Genomic DNA, 20980 nt, shown 5'->3' with positions numbered 1-20980 from the left:
TCCCAGGTCCCACCACCAGCGGCCTCAGTCCCACTGGCAGCTGTGGTGGGCTGAGAGGCAGCACAAGCCCCCCACCTGCATGCAGGGCAGGGAGCATCCATCAACAGCCCTCAAGCAGCTCCATTCCTTGGGCTGGGCCCAGAGGATGCACAGGCCAAGGCTCCAGCCCCATCCCAGGGGCTTCGTGCTTGCTCTGGTATTTCCGCCGGCAGTGGCAGGAATGTGGTGGCCGTTGGAACAATGCAGCACCTTGCGCCGGTCCCTCAGTGCTGGGGCTGCAGCAGCTGCCCAGGCACAGCCCTGCTCTCAAGGAGCCCTCAGGAAGCACACGGAGATGACACTGGCTACTGTTTCCTGTGGCAGGACGCGCTGGATTCCTCCACCACTGCTTCAGCAGGGCCCAAGGGGCCCGGAAATCACTGCTGTGGCCTGCAACAGCCCTGTGCCATCAGCATCCTCTGTGCCTGCTCTCCAAGGCTCTGCTCGCTCCGTGCTGACTCCACCATCCCCAGGATGCGCCTGCCAAATGGGAAACTGGCACAGGGCTGCACAGTGCCTGAGTGACAGCGGCCTGCCCAGGAGCAAGGGATCAGGAGAACAGTAACCTCCATTGCTGTACCCCAGCTCTGCCTAGCACGATGCTGGGAGAGGCCCAGGACAGGCTCAGCTGCCTTCGGAAGGCTTCAGCCCCGTAGACAGAGCCCTGGACAGGGAGGACGGTGGAGTTGAGCCGCAGCTCTGCATCAGGGGATGCTGCAGCAGCCACCCAGGCTGTGCAATGCAGTGACATGGTGACACCAGCGCAGCCCCGGGAACCTGGCACAATGGAGGTTTATTCGGAACCAACCGTTTCCCAATAAATTACATCATTTAAAAAGTTTAAAGAGAAGAGCTGGGGTCAGGAGCCCCCAGCAGCTCACTCAGCGGGGACCACAGAGCCACAGGACACCATGGGCTGGGCACCAGCACCGCAGCTCCGCTCAAGCAGTGGCCTCCTGCAGCCGCTGGCCCAAGGTGGCAGGACACTGCTTAGTGTTTCCATGGGACTTGTCCCCCCTCCTGCACCCATCGGCCACCAGCCCCCAGGGGTATCCCCAGAACTAAGTTCCTCCTCTGGGACTCAGGGTGCATTTCTACCTCATCTCCCCTTCTTCCCCCACCAGCACTCTCTAGGGCCAGGCAGCAGCCAAGGCCCCCCGTCACCCAGCCTGTTGTACCCTCATGGCTCTGCAAGCGGGGCTGGCTGGGTCAGGAGCTGGGTCCTGCCCCACACCACACACAGGGGCAGCCCTGATGAGCAAGGTGCTTCTCCCTGCCTGCCCCATCACACATGTCCCAGAGGAAGGTGGGGCAAAGGGAAGGGACAAAGTAGAGCAAGACCCGGCTACAGCGCAGAAAGATGGGAGGGCAGTAGGGAGAGCTGTGTGCTGAGCCCTGTGCCGCAGGAGGGAGATGAAGGGATAACAAGACCCCACTGATCAGGAGAGGCTGAATGTCCAGAGAATCTTTTTGGAAAGCTGCGGTTCAGCTTCCATGGCACAGTGATGGGGCATCAGGGCTGGCTGGGTCTGCTGTGGGGCAGAGGATGAAACGTACCCAACACCCGCCCAGGGCTCTCACGGTACAGTCAGTGCACACCAGCACATGCACCCACAGGACCACGGCACGCAGGGTGAATGCCACGGCCCCTCCAGCAGCACTCACAGTTTGTGCCTGCCCGGCAGCAGCTCAAGAGAGAGGGGGTGAAAAGGAGAGAGAAGCATGACTGACACTGCTGTGGGCCACTGGCACAGTGCTTGGGCACCACCAAACCCAGCCAGGGAGAGAGCAGGAGGCTCTTGGCATGGCTGGCAGTGAAGTGAGCATGCAGGTCCACTGCAGTGCAGGGTATAGCGGTGGGAAGGAGAGGGGAACATGTCCTTCCGACTGTAAACACGGCACTTGGAGTAGCTGGGAGCCTCCCCGAAGGCCCGGCTCCACTGCAGGGCTGGGGCACAGGCAGGGCTTACTCCTCATCCCCAGCCAGCAGGAAGCTGTAGAGGAAGTTGATGGCACGCTGGCGGTCCTGCTGCGACTGCTTGGTCACTAGGTTGGGCGGTGGACGCAGGAGGAGGCTGGAGAACAGGGCGGCTGCAGAAGCAAAGACACGCATGAGGGGCCATGCACGAGACCCTGCCAAGGACAGGGTAGGCAGAGAAGTGTCACCTACCAATCATGGTGACGCTGACTTTGTTGTCCTCAGAGTATCGGAGCAGCTCACGGAGGAATGACATCAGGTACCGGAACACGCTGCGGTGGCAACGGGGCAGCTGAAAAATCACCTGCAGAGAAGAGAGAAGGGAAGCCCCTGAGCTCCACCACCACAGCTGGGCCTAGGCTCCACACGCAGAGCTTCCCTCTTCCACTGCCTTGAGGCTGCTGTGTGGCCACTGCATGAGCCACAGGCCTAGAAAGTGAGCAACAAGGTGGCACTCAGGGGGCTTTGGCTCCTAGTAACGTTGCCTCCGGGATAACAGTGGCCCTAGGCAAGAATTCCCACTGCCCAGCGACTGCTTCTCACTCAGTTCCTGTCAGGTCCCAGCTCTCACCCCTGTGGCTGTGCAGCAGCAGCACAAAGACAGGGGCAGAGGCTTCCTGGTGCAAATACCGAAAACATGCCCCAAACCTTCTTCCTCAGCCCAAGGACATGCTGGGCCTCGCTTCCCACTTTAAGAGCCACTCCTGGTCCTTCAGGGAAGCAGAGGAACTGCAGCTCTGAGCACTGCAGTGGAGGTTCTTCTCTCCCTGAGGCTGCTCTTCCCACATGCTCAGGGTGACACAGGCCACACATGGGGTGTTTTTGGGAGCCACCAGGCCTGCTGGAGATGCTGCAGTGCTGACCTGGGGCAGGAAAGCTCTGCCAGAGTACCCGGGACATCCCACCCACCCCAAGGGCCAGCTCCAGGGCAGCTCCCGGGGCAGAAGCAACCCAGTGGCAGTTCTGTACCTGCCGGCAGAGGCGGCTGCTGTGTGACCAGTCCAGGCACCGCTGGTACAGCTCGTAGCAGATCACCGGCTCCGGCAGTGCCTCCAGGAAGATGAGGAGCGCCTCAGCTACCGAGTGGTTGCTGCCCGCTGAGCTCGCAGGAATCAAGGGGCATGTGAGCAGATGGAACCTCCCTCCCAGCTCCTACCCCTCTGCCCACCTCTGCAGCCTCCCTGCAAGGTGCCTGCCTCGCTGCTCCCTCACACCAAAGCCACTCTCCTCCTTTTCTGTTAGCCCACACCCATGGAAAATGTTCATCCACTCCCCCTGTGCTGCGTTTGCCCCCCTTCCCCCCCAGCTCCACATAGATCCTCTGCTCCATCAGCCCCTTTTCAGCTCCGGCACTTGACACAGTCTTGCAGAAGCTTCCAGAGCTCATGCCCTGTGGCTGTGTTAGCCAGCACACGTTCAGCTTCAGGAGAGGTTATCTCGGGGAGAACAAAGGGGACTCTGCAGCTAAAGGTCACAGATGGTCTCCCAAGGGCTGTGATCCAGCAGGATCCTGTAGAAGTCAGGCACAGCAAGGATACGGATTGTCTCAGGGATACTGGTGTCCAGACAGTCAATAATCTGCTCCAACTCTTCTTGCATGCCTGGAGTCTGGAACAGGTCCTCCTGCCGAAAGCAGCACAGGGATGGACAACATCACCTTCCTCACAGTGACAGCGGGGTGGAGGCTGTGCCCCCCAAACTGGGCTGAGCTGCAGAGCCCAGTGATGAATGTGGCACCCAGCACATGGGGCTCTGTCCTCACCTGGTGGCAGGCGTGCCTGAACAAGTGATCCACCAGCAGCCACACTTCCTTCGGCACCTGCAGCCATGTTCCGCCGTCCTCCTCGCTGTCCAAGGAGCCCATCTGCAGCACAGACTTCTCCTGTGGCCGAAAGCACAAAAAGGTGTCAGGGAAACCCCAGTCCTCCCAGACGGGCCTGGGTGGAGAAAGCTCGGAGAGCAGAAGCAGCAGGACCCAGCACCCGTCCAGCCTCACTTGCTCTTTTAGCCCAGAGCCATTGCTCCGCAAGTCCCATTTTTCTCAGGTTCCTTTCCCCATTTTCCTTCGGAGATGATCTGCTGAACACAGACTGTCCCAACACCACCGTCACGTTTTCCCACTTACTCATGCAAAGCAGCTGACAAGCTCAAGCTCAAGTGCTCAGGAGCCTCCAGCAGCACAATCTTTATTGGGACCAGTGATTGCTTGATTTTACTCTCATTTTACAGTCTTCATGTTCCTGTGTGCTCCCAGGCCAGAGCCATGCACTGCTCTCCTGCAGCCCATTCAGCAGAGCCCCCAGAAGAGACCAGCAGGAGCAGGAGCAGAACCCAGGGGACACAACCCAAGGACACCACCAGAGGAGCACCACAAGCCAAACGCAAAGCGCTTCCTTCCAGCAGTCAGCTTCTGTGACAATCACAGAATCCCAGCCTGGTTTGGGCTGAAGGGACCTTAAAGCTCATTCAGTCCCAACCCCCTGCCACGGGCAGGGACACTGTCCACTAGAGCAGGCTGTTCCAAGCCATGTCCAGCCTGGGGATGGTGTTGGCTGCCCCTCACACAGTCACTCACAGCTCGTGCCTTGGCACAGGCAGTAGCCACACACAGAGCCCAGCTCTGCCTTGCACACTGCCAGAACATGCTGCCCCGCTCACCCAAGCACACAGTGGAGGGTTGGGAAGCAGCGTGTCGGGCAAGATCGTCACAGCTATCCTTCCTCCGAGGGGGAAGAGGTGAGAGCTGTGGAGCCTCCCTGCGAGTCAAGGGCTTCTCAGCAGCAAACCCCAGGCCAGCGCACTGCAGCACAGGGGCACAGTGCCAGAGGCTGCCCTTGGCATCACCGGATAGCTGCGGACACCTCCAAGGCACAGACCCCAGCAGCTTAGAGCAGAGGAGGAGGAGGTGGCTCAGAGCTCCTTAAGGATGAGGAGGAGGAGCAGGAGCCTACGGCTTTCCGTGTGCCTTGGCCGGGCACCGAGCGCCCTCTCCTGCCGTGTGCGGGCAAGGGAAGGCGAAAGGAGAAAGGGAAGAGGAGGAGGACGCCTGTTTGCAAAAGGCTCTTCCCAGAGGCAGGCACCAGACTCCTCCCTCCCCTCTGCTAGGACCAGCCTGGGAGCTTCATCTGGTTCAACACCCGCGTTCAATCCCCTCTTGAGAGGGTTCATCCATTCTCTCTCCTGTTTTATCCTGCCACTGCTCTGGCAGCCTGGGGATGGAAAAGCCACCCAGCCCAGGACACCAGTACAGAGCCAGCTTCAACGAGCCACCAAAGGTCTGCAGGAGAGCAGGAATGTACCTGTCACACATCCCAGGACCTCCTACTTGCTCTTCAGTGGCAGATGTGACCCACTCAGCCTCCAGCGCAGAGCACGAGTGCAAAGCAAAGCAGGGATCCTGCTCTGGGGGCCATGAGGCAGCAGAGGAACGTCTGTCCCTGTGCAAGGCCCTTCCTCAGCCTCCACAAGGACGCAGCAAGATGGAAGGAGCAGAACACGTCAGTGTTAATTCAGCCCCCTTTGCACAGGATGCTGAGGTGGACCCCACCTGATGGGCATGGTTAGAGCCAACTCAGGTATGCTACAGGGTGCCAATGGTTTCACTGCTGCAATGAGGGGAGCTCTGTGTCTGTCACCAGAGACAGCTGCTGAGCTCTGATCAGCAAACTGGGCTCACCCCATCCTGGCTGCAGGGTCACTCTGTGCTCTGGCAGTGGATGGGATGTGTCGGATGCAGTTCTCACACAGTCCACAGCGGTGCTAAGCGGCTTTGCTGGGACAAATGCTGCCTCTGCACCCCGTTCCCTTCCCTCTGCAGCAGGCAATGGGGACACTCATTCACTACAGACAGGTCATGAGAAGCAGGACCCCAGGAAGGGGTTGTGTTACCTTTTCTAAGAAGCTGTCTTCTCCCTGAAAGCAGTGGGAAAGAGAGAAGAGGAAAAAGTATGGTTAGGGGGGAGAACCACACTTGAAGTAAGCAGAAAGCCAGTTTGCATCACAAGAGCCACTGAAAGCTGGGTACTCATGCGTTCTGCTGACATGGCCGAAGTTAAATCTGCTGCGAGAGATCTGCCTGCCAATGAGCACAAATCCTGCTCACATGATGCCCAACCTCGCCAGGATTTGTACCAACTCCTCACAGGGGCCTGGCAGCAGCGCTGCTCACACACAGAACAGCCCAGGCTGACAGGTGTCCGCCAGGATGAACTTCCCTTCCCAAATCTTCCCAGGCAGAAATCAACATTCCTGCATCATTTCAGCCACCTTCACCTCTGACCGGGCCAGATATAAAACACTCACCAGGCTAAATCTGTGCTCCTGAGCTTGTGGCAGCTGTGGAGCTCTCAGGCCCCCTAAGCAGCTTTGTGCATGGTCAGGGAAATGAGTGTTTGTGCTCAAAATCCCATGCTGCCTCTATCTAATAGCATTAGCATGCTGCAAGGAGCTCAGCAAAGCCCCTCCAGGCTGCATGTCCCATCCCTTGGGCAATCCGGACATCCAGCATCCACCAGCACACTGCAAGCTGGTGAGGTAGAGGGGAGAAGCTGTTGGGTGGAGCCCACAGGAGGAAACTGAAGCAGGTTGCCCAAGCTGAACTTGATGGATCAACATTTCAGGGTGGGAGTAACCAGAACACATTCAAAGGCTGAGCTTGACACAACCACCAGACATCCTGATGCCACCCTGTGAGTCCTGCAGTGCTGCTGCCTTTGGAGGCTTGCTCAGCCACAACAGCCCAGCTTCTTGCAGGGCACAGCTTGCTCAGAACACAAGCTGGCGTAGGCTCCTCTCCCAGTCCCAAGTTTGGGAATGAGCCAGCCAGGCTGCACAGAAGCCTGCTCCCTTCTGAGTCACCTCAGCAGTCCCACTCCCACCCACCTGACTAATTGCTCTGCTGGTCACCTCTCTTCTGTGCTGTTCAGCACCACTGGCTCTGTGAGACTAACCTGCTCCTGGCAAAGATTCTTCAAGAGGCTTTGTAAAGCCCACAGTAGGATCCCAAGACAAAACCAGGATGAGACTCTAACACTGAAATCCCAAAGGTGGGATGCTCGAGCGTCAGCAGCTTCTCCCAGGAGAACCAGGAGCCATTTCCAAGCAAGTTTCCACCTGCCCTCTGCTACCCTGCATCAAACCACCTCTTAGACCTTGCCTGTGTTCTCCAGGTCTCCCTCTGCTGAAGACAGCACACAGAGCCCAGCCAGGCTGAGAAACGCACCCACTGCAGTGAATGATGAGCCCTAACACTGCCTATATACAGGAGGGGAAAGGGTTCTTGACACACACCCCCCCCTGCTTCATGCACAGCCTAACCCTCAGTAAAATCACACAACAGGACCAGAACGTATCTGGGTTAGCACAGGCACTGCTCTGCCTGTGGGAAGGGCTCCTCCTGCCCCATGGCATTTCCCATCTCACAGGTATGATCAAAACCAAAAGACTAAAAATAGCTCTAACATGACAGCAGCTTTATAATCCAAATGATTGCATTTTGCTTTGAGCAAGGTCTTGAAGTCACACTGACCTCTCCAAAAGCAGAGACTATGCTGCAGATATGGGGACAGGGTGCTTTTCTCTGACTGGCTTGCTTCCTGTACCTGGTTTGCTTCCTGTACTTCTATACGTTTCACTGAATAACAGAAGGTGGTAAAGGAAGCAGAATAAGCCTAAAAGTACCCTTAGAAAAGCAACGATGTGTGTCTGTGAGGGCAGAAAATGACAGTGGGCCTGAGTTCCTGTCCATCAAGCGAGAAATCAGTGCTGAACACTGAGCAGGAAAAGGGAGGTGGAACAGCCCCCAGGACCGATGAGATGCTCCAGAACAAGTTACCACACTTCTAGAACAAGACTGATTTTCAACTGAACCTTGAAGAGCATGAGGAGCCTGCAGCCAGGATGAGCTGTGTGAATGGAGGAGGCAAACCCTGCATCTCACCTCCTGGGCTCTGCTTCACCTGATCTTGTGATGGCAAAACCACAACTCTGGTATAAAACCAGCCTTTCTGTGCGCTGGGCCTGGGAGAAAAGCAGACACAGCCAGAGGTGGGAATGGCAGGAGGCAGCGAGAGCCTGGTGCAGCTGCTGGAGAGCTGGGTCACAATGGTCAGAGAGAGAGGAACTGGCCAGAGAGGCTGCAAGACTGGCCACAGGCTGAGCTGCACCAATCAGCACCACTGACCAGCATCAGAGTCCTTCTCTCGGTCCTGCTTTCACTTGCTCCTCCCCTTGAGCAGTGCAAGTGCCACAACCAGCAGAAGGAAAAGGATCCTGGAGCCCTGTCACTGCAGAAGCAGCCTGGGCACCTTGGAGGAGAGCATTTCAGGCATACCTCTTGTGACATAGCAGTGCCACCCAGCTGAGCCTGCCAGCAACACAAAGCACAAGGTGCTGGGATCCCTTTTTGTTCCTCCAAACAACATTTAGAACCTACTCAGAAACAGGGATAAAGCACATGCTGTCCAAAGCCATTGGTTGTGGTGGAGGGAAAGAACAAAGGAGCACAGAAAAGGAGCACAGAAAGGAGCTCCAGAAAAAGTGCATCAGCTAGGAGCCAGCACAGCTGACCCACACTGAGGGCATCACTCCTGCTTTTAGGGGTAAAGAGAGGGGAAATTGCTCTCTTCCTGTTAGGGAGCTGCTCCAGAATGCGGCTACTCACCAGGTCAATGAGTTTGGTGACTGGAACTTCTCGGATTGGTCGTCTCATTCGGCACAAGGCCTCCAGGGAGGTGCCGAAGCAACTGGGCAGGTAGGTCCCACTGATGGTGAGGAAATAATCCTTCCCCCGGTCCAAGTGAAGGACAAGAATATCCTCAATTTTATCCTCACCAGAGTTCAGGAGGGTCACCGAGTCCTTGCTGACGTACACGTCCAGGGAGATGTCCATGCTCTCATCTGCAACAGACAGGAGCTCTCAAGAACTCACAGTCACTCTCTAAAAGGGGTGACAAGGACAAACATACAGCAGCAGGGACCAAGGCCACAGAACTGAGAAGACAAACAGACAGGAACAACGGCAAGAAACATGAGACATGGGAATGACAGGATGGACGGGATGGAGGTGGGGTGGGAATCTACACCAGCACACATGGAGACACCATGAACCTCACCTGGCTCCAGGTAACCCTCACAGGGCTCGGCTCGCAGCCATGGCTTACAGTAGTGGTTGTCATTCAGCTTGGGGATGAAGGAGAAGTGGCAGGTGACCTGCCCGTTGTTGGTGATCTGGAACTTCTGCTTCTGCAGCTGACGGAACTTCACGTTCTGAAATTCAAACTGCAGAGCAAAGAGAAAACACAAACCAGGTTAGCAGCCAGGAGAGGACACATGGGTAGGCCCCCAGACTCTGTAGCAGCAGCCCGTGATGGGAAGTGCCCACACAACGTCAAACTCCCAGCAGAAGACCTGCCAAGAAGCCAAGCCAAGATGTCCCTTCTAATCCAACTCCTGAGCATAAGATAATGGATAAAGTCCAATTTCCCATAATCCAGTTTACTGAATCAAAGTCTTTAAAAGTAGCTCTAGCACTTCCATGGCTGCTGTGTACGGAAGTGACAAGGTGGGAAGTGGCAGGTTTCATCCTCACTTCTCTCCTGCTTAGCTCCAGCGAAGGCAGGAAGTCGTTCTCCATTCTGTCCATTAAGCGAACGATGTCTTCAAACAACTTGCGATACTTCTGCTCATCCACAACCTTTACCTGTGGGAGAACAGGAAACACTCGGCAATCTTCCTGACCCCCTTCACTGGGACTCTTTGATCACGAGCCAGCTGCAGGAGTGAACTATTTCTCTAAGCACTTGCTATGTGCAGCTGGGAATCTGAGAGAATTCACATATGTGGAGGCACCTCCAAGCTGTGTGTGCATCTTCACTTGTGTTTTACCCCCGCTGATGTTACCTGCGTCTTCCTGGCCACTGACCACACTGCTGGGAGATTCCTGGGGGGTGGTCTCTGGGGTCAGCACTGGCACCCCACAGCATTACACGATTCTCTAGAGGAAGAGGAGAAAAGCTCTCCTTTAAGGAGGCCTGAGCTACCTAAGGAATAGGAGGCAGCAAATATGGACATGGACTCTCTCCACTCGGCAAGCTTGGGAACCCAAACCTGCTGCTAGCTGTTCAGCACTATAGAAATCCAGATGTGAACCAGTGACACACTCCTCTCAACACGCCAGAGGCAACACTGCAACAGCAGGGACACCTATTGCAGGTTTCTGCTGTGTCTCTTTATGAAGGAAAGAAACCGGCAGCTCACTCAGTGTAGCAGCAGCAGCTATCCTGGGTGATACCCCCGAAGCCAAGCAGCACCACTGAAGCAGTCATTTACAGTCACTGCATGACCACACCAGCTGGGGTTAACCCCAGATCCCTCCCATTACTATGGCGAGACGCTGTCCTGGCCCCAGCACTGTGCTGTTTGCTGCAGGAGCTGGCACTCTGCAGCACACTTCCTCCGTGGACACACTTTGGCTTTACTACTCTGTCCCATTGCAACAGAGCTAGCAGAGGTGCCTTGACTTCGTAGCCCCACCCCAGCACATGAGAGTTGTTACCCCGATGCGGAAGAGCGCGCTGACGGGCTTGTGGTCGCTGGTCTTCAGGTCCATGTGGCTACCATAGCGGAGCTGGGTAATGCTCCCCCCTCTCCACAGGATCCGGTCGCACCATGCCGGCACACGACACTTCCCACTGTGAAGAGAAACAGGCTGCCAGGGACATCCAGCAATCCCAATTAAGCACCCGAGCTGCTGCTCCTCCCAGCCCAGCAGCTCAGCCACCCCCATCAACTGACTGCAGAGGGGCTGAACTCCCATCACTTCCCTCCACTCGAATGCCATGCTATTTCTTCTGCTTTCTTCCCCTTTCCTTGTGCAGTCAGCTGAAATTCCCCGCCCTTTCCAGCATCAGGAAATAAACCAATCTCAGCCACGGCTGCTTCCACAGCCTGAAGCCATGTGTACTGTGACCCAGGCTGCCCTGGTTTCTTTGGCTGCCATATCTTTCTGCCCACTACAGTCTGACCCATCGCTATTGTTTCCACTACGGAAAGTCTATTCAGCTATTACTACACTGTTATGAACTCTGAATCCTGGGCTATCGTTCTGCAGATTAACTACTGTGCTGATTCATAAACACAGGCAGAGTAAAACCCAATCTCTGAATGGTTTGTAAGTCCTTCTTGGGAGTTTCTCCATTTGGAGCAAACTTCTGCAGTAGACACAGGAATACCAATGGGAGGCACCAAGCAGGAATCACTGTGTGCAGGTCAGGGGACAGGCTGACTCAGAGAGTGCTTCCTCAACCTCTCAAATTCCTTTCTCACCCCTTGTCTGTCTCTGGTAGCAGAATCCCCACCACTGCAGGGCCACCTCTGAGTGCACGCTTCACCTGCTTCATCTCTTGGAATCAGCAGCAGCTAAGGTTTAAGGCAAGTCCCTGGTCAACGGACACAGGCTCTGCCTATTCCAGACAACAGGGACAACAAAGGAGTGTAAAGCTGTCTGCACTCCAGCCACCAGCACAGCACTAAGGGGACTGCCAGCTCCAGGAAGAAGGAAGTCAAGTTTTACGAGGAACTGCTTTTCGTGTCACAGATAAAGCTGTGCATAGGCAGGTAATTTACCTGGAGTCCCAGCGGTCTGTTTTAGAGTCATATTTGTATGTGGGGATGAATTTAATCTCTCCCTCGGTGAAATCGGCAAACGCCTTCTTCTGCATGCGCTGAATATTCAGCTAAGAGGAAGAACACTGTAAAACACCAAATCCACCCAAACACTCCCCCAACACACAGAGCAGTGTCAGAGAGTGGATCTACAGGCAGAGCAATTGGAGCCTGGGGCTGTGGGGTTCACCAGACACCCCCAAACCACCTCTCAGACCTCAAACCTTCAAAAAAGGTAAAACCTCAGCAGAAGTGGAATGTTTCCTAACCAGACTGAGCACCCTCTGGCACAGTGCTGCCCACCGGAACATGCAGACAGAAAACAACACTAAATGGAAATATTAGTTGCTCCACTTGTGCTAAACACCTTCATTAGTTTTCAGGCTTAAGCATCATCATCATAAATACTTCAGTGCCAATTACTTTAGCAGCAGCCTCCCGCTGGGTGCTGGGCTGACAACCTGCCACCACCTTCCTGTTCCTGAGTTGTTTTCCTCACAAAAATTCCAAGCTACGGTTATTTGCTGCATGAAGCCCCACAGCGCAGAGTCAACCAGATTCACTGTTAAATTGTGTGTCAGAGATGGCGGCACACCACACACGTTTCACAGGTACAACCCTTCATCTTATAGGCACATCTTTTGCTGTCCCAGTTCTCACTGAGCTGCAAGAAAATGCTGAGTGGGGAAAGCTTCAGCACAGAATTTGGGTTAGCCTGGCTGAGACAGAGCCTTGCCCTGGCTACAGGTGCTGGTCTCCAAATCAGCACCTCCTCCAGAACACTGACTGCAGCAGCTGTAGTTGCTGTTACCAGTTCTGATGTTCTGGTCTGCAGTTTGTACGTAAGAGAGGAAGAACTCTGCCACTGAGATGCAAAGATACAAGAACTGCCACAGTCACTCAGTGATCGTCATTATAATGTACAATCTGCTTTTGTTTGGAGGGTTGATATCACCAGGACACCCCCAACTCTGTCAAGCGTCTATGTCTACATGTATAAACACTTATCTGCCAGCTCCTCCCAAGCCCAGGCACATGTCAAACCAAGATGCCCTCAAGAGTATACAGCAAATGTAAGCAGAGTTCACTGACCTGGTCGTATGTCAACAGCTTCTGAAGCTCGTTCTTACTGATGAGACTTTTCACTTCACTGGCATCAGGGAGACAAAGCCTGTAGTTCAAGTCTCCCAGCCAGATGACAACACTGAAACCAGAGGCAAACATGCAGAAGAGCCAGTGGTTATTACCACAGGCCATGCAGGGGAGAAGGGTGTAGGAGAATGGATGGTGGGTGGCTGAGGTTGAGATACAAGGAAGACGAAAGGAGACACGAAAGATTGAGTCTGGCAGCAGGATTTCTGGCACTACAGCACTAACCCCATCATCTTTGGAATCCCTCATAGGATGGAAGACTTGGTTTACTGGGAGATACTGGAGCTTGCCTCAGTTTGAGAACAGCCCCACACCACCACCAACTCTAACGAAGGGAAAGCTGCATCTCAGCAGCTTCATAACCCCTCAGGCCACACAAACTCCACCGGGTAGTGAGGCTCTGCTGGTGCACAGAAGAGGGCAGTGACAGAGCTCGTTACACAGGACCGGGCTATTGGGTGCTCTGACACCACGGCTTTGCCACTTCCTTTTCCACTACCTTCCTCTTGGGCAACCCAGTCCGGTGCTGCATCCCCTGCCTAGCACAGACGGGCTGAGGCAGAGCTGCCAAAGCACAGCTGGGTTCCTGACAAGTTTATGTCTCAGTTGCACCTCACTGGTGCCTGCTCTGACCTTGCTCCTCTCTGGACCTTCCAACAGGCCTTCATCCTTCCCATTACCAGCAGCTAAAGAAACACTTGTGCTACTCACTCTTTACCCCATAAAGGTTTCATTTAAAGATTAAAATCTAAACCCCTCTCTGGTATCAAAGCTCTTCCTGTTTATAGCCAAACCTCAACATTTCCATTAGCAGAAATCAAGGATAATCTAGTATTTGGAGTTTTTTCTGTACTATAATCCAGTCTACATTTTATTTCCAGTTTTTAAATGGTTTAAGTGTTAACTACAGAAGTATTAATCATTTGTATCAGGTTTACAAAAACTTCACTTATGTGTTTTGTCACAGACATGGCTGAGTCTGATTTGGATTATTCAACACCAAAAGGGAAACCAGCCAAGCAAACTCACTCGTGTTTCATGATGTTGATGTGAGGTAGGCTCTCATCTGGGGTTACAAAACTCATCCGGGCACAGATGTCCTTGTAGTCCTGATTCCGCCGCTCGAAGTCCTCCACGTGCGCAGCGAGGTGGGAGTTGACGATGCAGAAGGTGGTGTTGTGGAACACAAACCTCACGGCCACACCGCCCTTGTTGCCCTGGGGAGAGCAGGGAGCAGCAGTGAGAGAAGGTGAGGCCCCAGGGAGGAGATATGACGGCTCAGACTGGGACAGGCCCGGTCACACTGTTCTTGCACGGACCAGTGCTGGTGACTCACCATCTTCCCCATGACTCCCGTGCCCACAGACTCCGTCACGATCTCTCTGATATTGCTCAGCTGATCCTTCTTTGCAAATATGAGCAGCATCATCCCAACCAGACGGACCATTTGCACCTGCAACAGTAAAAGGGATCCTGGATCCTCAGTTCCCAGCCTGGCAGTGAGATGCAGCAGCTCTGATGTGCCTGCTGTTTTGATTCTCTGGCTCTCCCCATTCCTTGTCATGTTTTGTAGGCAATCCCTGCTTGCAACACCACCCACAGGACCTCCTGTCCCAAAGCAAGGTTCTGGAGGACAATCAGTCACCCCCAGTAGCCATCAGCTGTGCTGAACTCACTGTAGTCCCCACTCTGGTGCTTCCATACAAACAAAACTCATCTCATGAGGTAAGAGGAACACAAGAAATACATAGCAGAGCTGCTGCTGAGGTCTCGGCCTTTGGCTCTGCTCAAGTCAGCAAAACTACCTGAGGAAGATACCTCGAGTACTTTAGCAGAGAGCTGCTGGCCACAGGTCCAGCTGGGAGTCAGTGATCACCTTTACTTACTCAGAACTACTGTGGAGGCAGTGAGGAATGGACAGAAGAGTTCTTGCTTCCCAAGGCAAACACGCCTGACACATGGGGTATCAAAAGACAGCCACCCCCCAGCTACACAAACTCTCTGCTTGTCAGAAAGTTGTTGTTCTCTAATGCAAAGAGCCTTTTTCTGGAGCTATGAAGTTCTCTACTGCAGAGCTCAGCCCAGAGGCATTAACACAGCCCTGACGTGTACAGTCCCAGCAGGGAGCTCAGGTCTGCGCTGATCTTTCACCCATGCCAATGCACTCCCCAGCCCATAACCTCCTGGTACCTTCAAAACAATGGGGCCATAACTTGGAAAGCCAGAGACAAGGTGTAATCTCCTCAAGCACAGTCCACACGCTCCTTTTAGAGGCATAAAACCATTCAGATGTGTTGGGATTAAGCCTATGTAGTAAGGGGTGAAGCTGAAATCCAAGGTCAGCTGGAAGAGTGACTGAGCAAAACCCAAAGCGAGCAGGACAGCGGTGGGAGAGGCACGGGGGGCTGAGGAGGAAGGGGAAACTGAGTCATGTACTCCTGGCTGGTAGAAACATTTGCTACAGCAGAGATAAAACCAGCGGCTTGCTCTGAACCAGCCAGAACAACATCCTGCTGCCACAGCCGAGTTCTGACCTAAGGCAGAAGCCTTGGGAAGACTTCACCTCCTAGTTTTTCCTTGAAGGAATGGGATAATTTATTAACTGAATTTACCAGCTCAAGACATGCTTGCTTCCACAGTACAAGGGTGGGAGGGTAACACAGAGAGAGAGCCTGCTGGGATTCTGTTGAGCACACCACCCCCCTGACACCCACCTTGTATTCATCACCTTGTTTTGATCCTCATCTTTAAAAATTTCCACATCAAAGCACAATATCCCCATACATCTCTGGGGCAGCAACAGACTCTCTAGATTTCACTTGGCATGTTAACAGCACACACATGCCCAGCACACATCCTTGGTTCCTCCAGTCACTGTGCTTGGGAAGTGTCAGCCTGTTTCTCTTCCCATCGTGCCAACTCCTCAACCAGACCCCCAGCACTGAACAGAACTCACTTTCTTGTACTTGGCGTGGGGGTGCAGGGCCTTCTCCACAGCAGCCAGCCACTCCTGCTCCTTCACAGAATCAAAGTAGAAAAAAGCCTCCGTGCTGAGGTCCAGCTCCTGGAATCTACAAAACCAGGCTCACTGAGCACGTCCCAGCTCACTGACAGCCCACCCTCAGGGAGGCCAATGTGAAGCCTCCAGTTTGGAAGAGAAGCTCCTTACTCCCACTTGCTAAGTGAAGCAGCAGAATTTCCCCACAGTGCCTCTGAGACCCCACACAACACACATCAGCAACTGTCTCTGACCAGCGTTATGCTGGGTAGAGGACAACCAGAGAGCTCTGTGCATGCCCTAGGGGATGTTTTATTATGTCATGCCAGCCTTTAACCCAGTACTCTGCCTTACCAACTGGCTCTTTCCCCTCAGACAGCTCCTCTGAGACATAGCTCAGCTTTGTGGAACATCTGAAGAGCTTAAACCAAATACAGCCCAGCAGGATCCAAGCAGGAGCAGCAAGAAGCCCAGAACTATGTGTACATATGAGGTGGCTGCTGCTCACCCGATGCAGTAGACATCTGGAGGCTCCGTGTCACACACCAGCCAGGGCTCCAGGCCACTGTCTGGAGATTGCCCATTCACATTCCACGTTCCCACAAAAAATCTGCAACACAAAAGCAGCTGAACCATTAGAAAACACAGAGAAAGCGCCAGTGTCAGCCCAGTCTCTCCAATGGGCTCAGAGCATAGGCGTCTCTCAAATGGGCTCAGGGCTCCCAGCCCAGGCTGGGAGCAGACATATGTGAGCTGTCCCAGCTAATGGGCAACTGAAGCTCTTCCAGCCTTGGTTTTCAGTGACACTCATCATGCTACAGAGCTAAAGATGTCTCAATAGGACCAGTGAACATCTGGCTTTTTTAACACCATGTCATGTGGGCCAGTACTAGGGCAGTATGGTGGGACAGCACCTTTATCCTCCTTCCAGCCAAGCGAGGTGTCAAGAGATCAGACACACAATGTGAAGCTGCAGCACGGGCACTCGCTGCCCCTCAGTGTTCACTGCCCCTGCTTGGCCACCGGAGCTGCCACACACCAGCAGCTGTCAGGTTACAAACCGGGGCTGGATGCAAGCTCCCAGCTGACAGTGCCATGGCCCTGTGCACACTGCTCAGGACACCTCTCACCTGAAGTTGTGAAGGTTGACATACGCCTTCTCCCTCTTGGCAAGCAGGTGCTTGATGAGCCCCTCTCGCTGCCCCGACTGGCTGCTGGGCAGGAACATCTTGCGCATTGTGTTGGTCACTTTTGGCTGGTCTCTGGATGAACCTTCTCTCTCTCGGTGGAATCTAGGAAGGAAGAAAGAGCAGCTTCAGAACCAGTTCTGCTGTCTAGGAAGGGAAGGGAAAAAGGGAACAGATTACCCATGCTACTTACTGCCTGTTCTGAGGCACGGGAGGTGGGGGGGGCTCCCGGCGAGAGCTTGCTTGGTGGTTTTGCCCATTTCGTTTCTCTTCTAGGCTCAGAGCAGTGAAGTCATCCTCAAACCCCAGAGCCCCTGTCATGAAAAAAAATCAGCACAATGCCTGAGAAACCACTTAAAACTGCTCAGGTCAAGAAGGAAGGATCACATAAAGCGAAACCACTAGTGATAATAGCAGTGGAATGGCTTTAATCTGCCAGAGGGGAGACTGGGATGAGATCTGAGGCAGAAGCTCTTCCCTGTGAGGGTGCTGAGGCGCTGGCACAGGGTGCCCTGAGAAGCTGTGGCTGCCCCATCCCTGGCAGTGTTCGAGGCCAGGCTGGATGGGGCTTGAAGCAACCTGCTCTAGTGGAAGGTGTCCCCGCCCGTGGCAGGGGTTGGCACTGGAGAAGTTTTAAGGTCCCTTCCAACCCAAACCCATCTGTGGTTCTATGAGAGGTGACAGTGAGTTCAGTACCTGAAGAAGAGGCCTGCGAGAGGCCCGGGAGGTTCTTCTCTACCTGATGCCAGCTGGACAAGTCCTTTGGCTCCATAGGAGAAGCTTTCAGGTGGGCTGGAAAAAATAATTATCAGGCCAGTGAGGAAGTGGTGACAATGGGGCCACCCCAAACACCCTGCAGCTCTGTTACCTTCCTGGATGCTCTGCACCTCCGCCAGGAATCCCAAGCAACGCTCCTCATCCGGGATTTCAAAGAGCCGCTCCGCTGCCTCCTCACCCTGGATCCGGACCTTGCAGCCTGCTGCAGGCACAGACAGACATCCTCAGCCCTGCTGGCTACAGACACTGCACCCCGGGAGCGGCAGATTTCTGTGTGTCCTCCGAGCTCATCCATGAAAGCCAGCTTCCAGCTATCGCTTCCAATGGAAATCTGCATTTAAGCTAACAGCCCTGTGCCGCTGAGATCCCCTTCCCCAGCTTGGGCGATCACCAGTTGTGTTCTCCTGGCTTTAGGAATACTCCTCCCCACTGTGAGCTCTAAAAGTGTGAAAGAAACTTTCTGAAGGGGAAAGCAGCACTGGTGACCACCCAGAGTGCTGTCAGCACTGACACAGGCCACAGTAACCCTGGCTCAAGAACACGCCAAAGGGATGAAGGGAGCTGAGGGTAGTTCTGAGAGCAGAGCAGGGCCTGGAGAAAGGACTGAAGAAGTTAAACTTTGACCAACTGCCAACACTTTAATCTGGGCATTTAAAACCATGTCTGTCATGAGACCTGACTGTCAAAGAGCCAGAGCACATCATCAGGGGAAACACAATCCCTGCTTTGCCAAAGACAAGCACAAAGCACGGAGAGAGGTTCTGAAGGTAAAAAGAGTGAGTGGCAGTGCCCAGCCTGATCCCCAAAAGCAGCTTTAGCCCCACAGCTCCAGTTACGAAACTTACTGTTTGCAGCTATATCAATCAGCAGCGTTTCTTCTGCCTCTGGAAAGAGAAACATGGGATCAGGAGAGGTCACACTGGATGCTGCAGTAACTGAGCTCTCAAAAAGCACACTGCCTGCTGCCAGCCACAGAGGAGCTGTGACCTGCATCTGTACTATTCATGTGCTCTGGCACAAGGCACAGTCCTGTCTGCACATTCACTTCCCACCATCCCAGAGTCACAGGGGAGGTTCCCACATCCAGAGCTCTCGCACAACTAGATGGTTTGTTCAGCATCACTCTGGGAAAAGACCAACCTGACAATGAACTTGAGAGCTTGCCCTACACACTGAAGTGATGGGCAGAATCATGCTGGGTTGCACAGAGGCTTTCAGCCAGCCCGAGGAAACATGCTTTCATTTCTGGACAAGTAACTGTCCCAGGGATGGGCGCTGCTCTTCCAGTTCTCCCAGGGCAAAGCCTAGAGCTCTCTTCCATTCCGTGGCTGGGAGCTGACAGCTCACCAGCCCCCACAGAACTTTTGATCTAAACATGCAGGAGCCAGACTAAAGCTCCCAACTCTTGCCCTCGCAGAGCATGAAGACAGACACCAGCAGGCACGAGATTTCAGGCTCTGCCGGACATCAAGCCCCCCACTGATGACCCACCAGATCCCCCCCCAAGCTGAGTGCCAGCAAGGGAAGCTGACCCATGTAGCAAGGAGGAAACAGCATTCCACGAGTGGTAAGTTTTAGTTTCAGGGGAAAACAGCATCAGATCCGTGTGGGTGCTCATGGGCAGGGCAAGAACCGCTGAGACGCAGGGGTGCTGTCTCCGGCAGCAGTACCTTGCACACATCTGAAGTGGCTGTTGATCGGGATGTAATCCGGATCGGAGCTGTCCTTCTCCCGGGACTGGATAAGTATCCTGGAGATAGGAGAAAAGCTTGTAAGAGCAGAGGAGCAGCTCCCTGCTTGCGTACGGAGATAGAGGCACGAGAGCCACGCTTACAGATCTCTATCGCTGTATGACGGGGGAGGAGCTGGGAAAGGGGCAAACAGCCCCGGACCCACACAGGCTGAGGGCGCCGGGGAGGAGGGAAGGGCTGGATAGGGCACCCGGGGCAGATGCGGCCGCATCGGGGGCAATTGCCCACCGCGCTCTCTGCCGCAGCAGCTCCGCGGTTTCCCGGTATCCCTCGAGGGTCCCCGCGCCCAACCCGGAGCGGGCTCGGCGGCAGTGCACGAGAAACCGGCCGTTCAGGGACGAGGCGCCAATACGGCCCAAGACCCCCGTCACCGGCCCGGCTCTCGTCGCGACCCGGCCCCGCACCTCTCCGCCGGGCCAAACGCCCGCTCCCCGCCGCGGCCCGCACTCACCCGTAGCGGCCGCCCCGCTGAGCCAGGCTGAGCACGCAGGGCTCCCGCCGCCCGGCACGCAGCTCCACGCCAGCCACGCTCTGCGCAGCCGCCCCCCGACCCTTCGTGCAGCTGCCCGACCTCGGGCAGCCCGCGCCGGACACGGGCAGGCCCCAGGCCGCGGCGCGCGGCTCCATGGCGGCGCCTCGGTCTCCCGGCGACTCCGCGCTGGTCAGTGACGGCGAGCAGAAAGGCGCCCCCCGCGCACCGCGCTGCCCCCTGCCGGCGGGCGGACTGCTCTTCCTGCAGAGTGGGCGGGGCCTAACAGTGGGATCGTCGCGGGGCACCGCGGGGTAGAGCCGGGGCGGGGCGGGCGCGGCGCCAGTGCCGGTCCCGGTAAAAGGGCCCCGGGAGCATCACGCCCCCCCCCCGGCGCTGTCTCTCCTCCCCGAGGCCCCGCCCCAAGGGCGCTGATTGGCTTTGCTGGCCACTCGTTTGCATGTCACGCGGGGCGCGCAGGGCAGCACGGGAAGGTTCGGCGTTTGAAGAGCGGGGCGGCAGTCGGGGAGCGCGCGCAATGGCGGCCCCGGGTCTAGGGGCGGAGGAGGAAGAGCGATACCGGGGGTGAGCGGCTGGGGCCGGCGGGCCCAGGAACAGTGGCACTGGGGATGGGCGGCGGTACCGGGTGCAACAGCGGTACCGGTGGTGGGCGGTTGTACCGGGCGCAACAGCGCTACCGGCGGTGAGTGGTGGGGTCAGTAAGAGTGGTGCCGGGGGAACAGCGGTACCGGGGGAGCGGCGGGGCGGGGTCGGTCTCGGGCGGGGTCGGCGCAGGCAGCGGGCCGGGGCCGATGCTCACGGTGTGTCTGTCACGGGCAGGTTGGTGACCGGCGCGAAGGCGGCAGCGGGCGATGGGCAGCTGGTGGAAGCCCTGCGGCTGTTTCGGCTGGCAGCCGCCATCCGCCCCAGCGAGAAGCTGCAGGGCCGCATCCAGCGTGTGGAGGA

The 20980-nt window shown here is 55.5% G+C and overlaps 1 protein-coding gene across 3 annotated transcripts; it reads right to left on the bottom strand.

Annotated features, from left to right (window-relative positions):
* Nucleotides 1-813: 813 nt before the first annotated feature.
* Nucleotides 814-20223, bottom strand: OCRL (OCRL inositol polyphosphate-5-phosphatase). 3 transcript variants are annotated; one of them, XM_080624634.1, is made up of 23 exons: nt 19997-20223; nt 19465-19544; nt 18640-18678; nt 17886-17996; nt 17714-17809; nt 17211-17331; nt 16961-17122; nt 16339-16440; nt 15789-15903; nt 14169-14285; nt 13862-14049; nt 12773-12884; nt 11642-11751; nt 10572-10707; nt 9606-9716; nt 9130-9295; nt 8679-8914; nt 5906-5929; nt 3780-3899; nt 3556-3640; nt 2987-3114; nt 2210-2321; nt 814-2130 (listed from the first exon to the last, which is right to left on the bottom strand). In XM_080624634.1, the coding sequence occupies exons 1-23, from the start codon at nt 20170-20172 to the stop codon at nt 2006-2008; spliced, it is 2772 nt and encodes a 923-aa protein (XP_080480760.1). In that variant the 5' UTR covers nt 20173-20223; the 3' UTR covers nt 814-2005. The 3 variants fall into 3 exon arrangements, 2 of the variants coding, with proteins under 2 accessions (XP_080480760.1, XP_080480761.1); XM_080624635.1 differs by lacking the exon at nt 5906-5929; XR_013957518.1 differs by lacking the exon at nt 814-2130 and having other exon boundaries at nt 2987-3107.
* Between the last annotated feature and the right edge of the window lie 757 nt (nt 20224-20980).

This window comes from Psittacula echo, assembly GCF_963264785.1.
Source record: "Psittacula echo genome assembly, chromosome: 8".
NCBI classification, from domain to species: domain Eukaryota; kingdom Metazoa; phylum Chordata; class Aves; order Psittaciformes; family Psittacidae; genus Psittacula; species Psittacula echo.
This window is presented reverse-complemented; position numbering and strand designations above follow the sequence as displayed.

Excerpts from the sequence above, each read along its gene's own strand:
- OCRL (XM_080624634.1), bottom strand. The coding sequence starts at position 20,172 with ATGGAGCCGCGCGCCGCGGCCTGGGGCCTGCCCGTGTCCGGCGCGGGC. Across the intron at positions 5,930-8,678 it reads TCACCAAACTCATTGACCTG|GGAGAAGACAGCTTCTTAGA; the intron begins GTGAGTAGCCGC and ends CACTGCTTTCAG. Across the intron at positions 3,641-3,779 it reads TCAGGCACGCCTGCCACCAG|GAGGACCTGTTCCAGACTCC; the intron begins GTGAGGACAGAG and ends TGCTTTCGGCAG.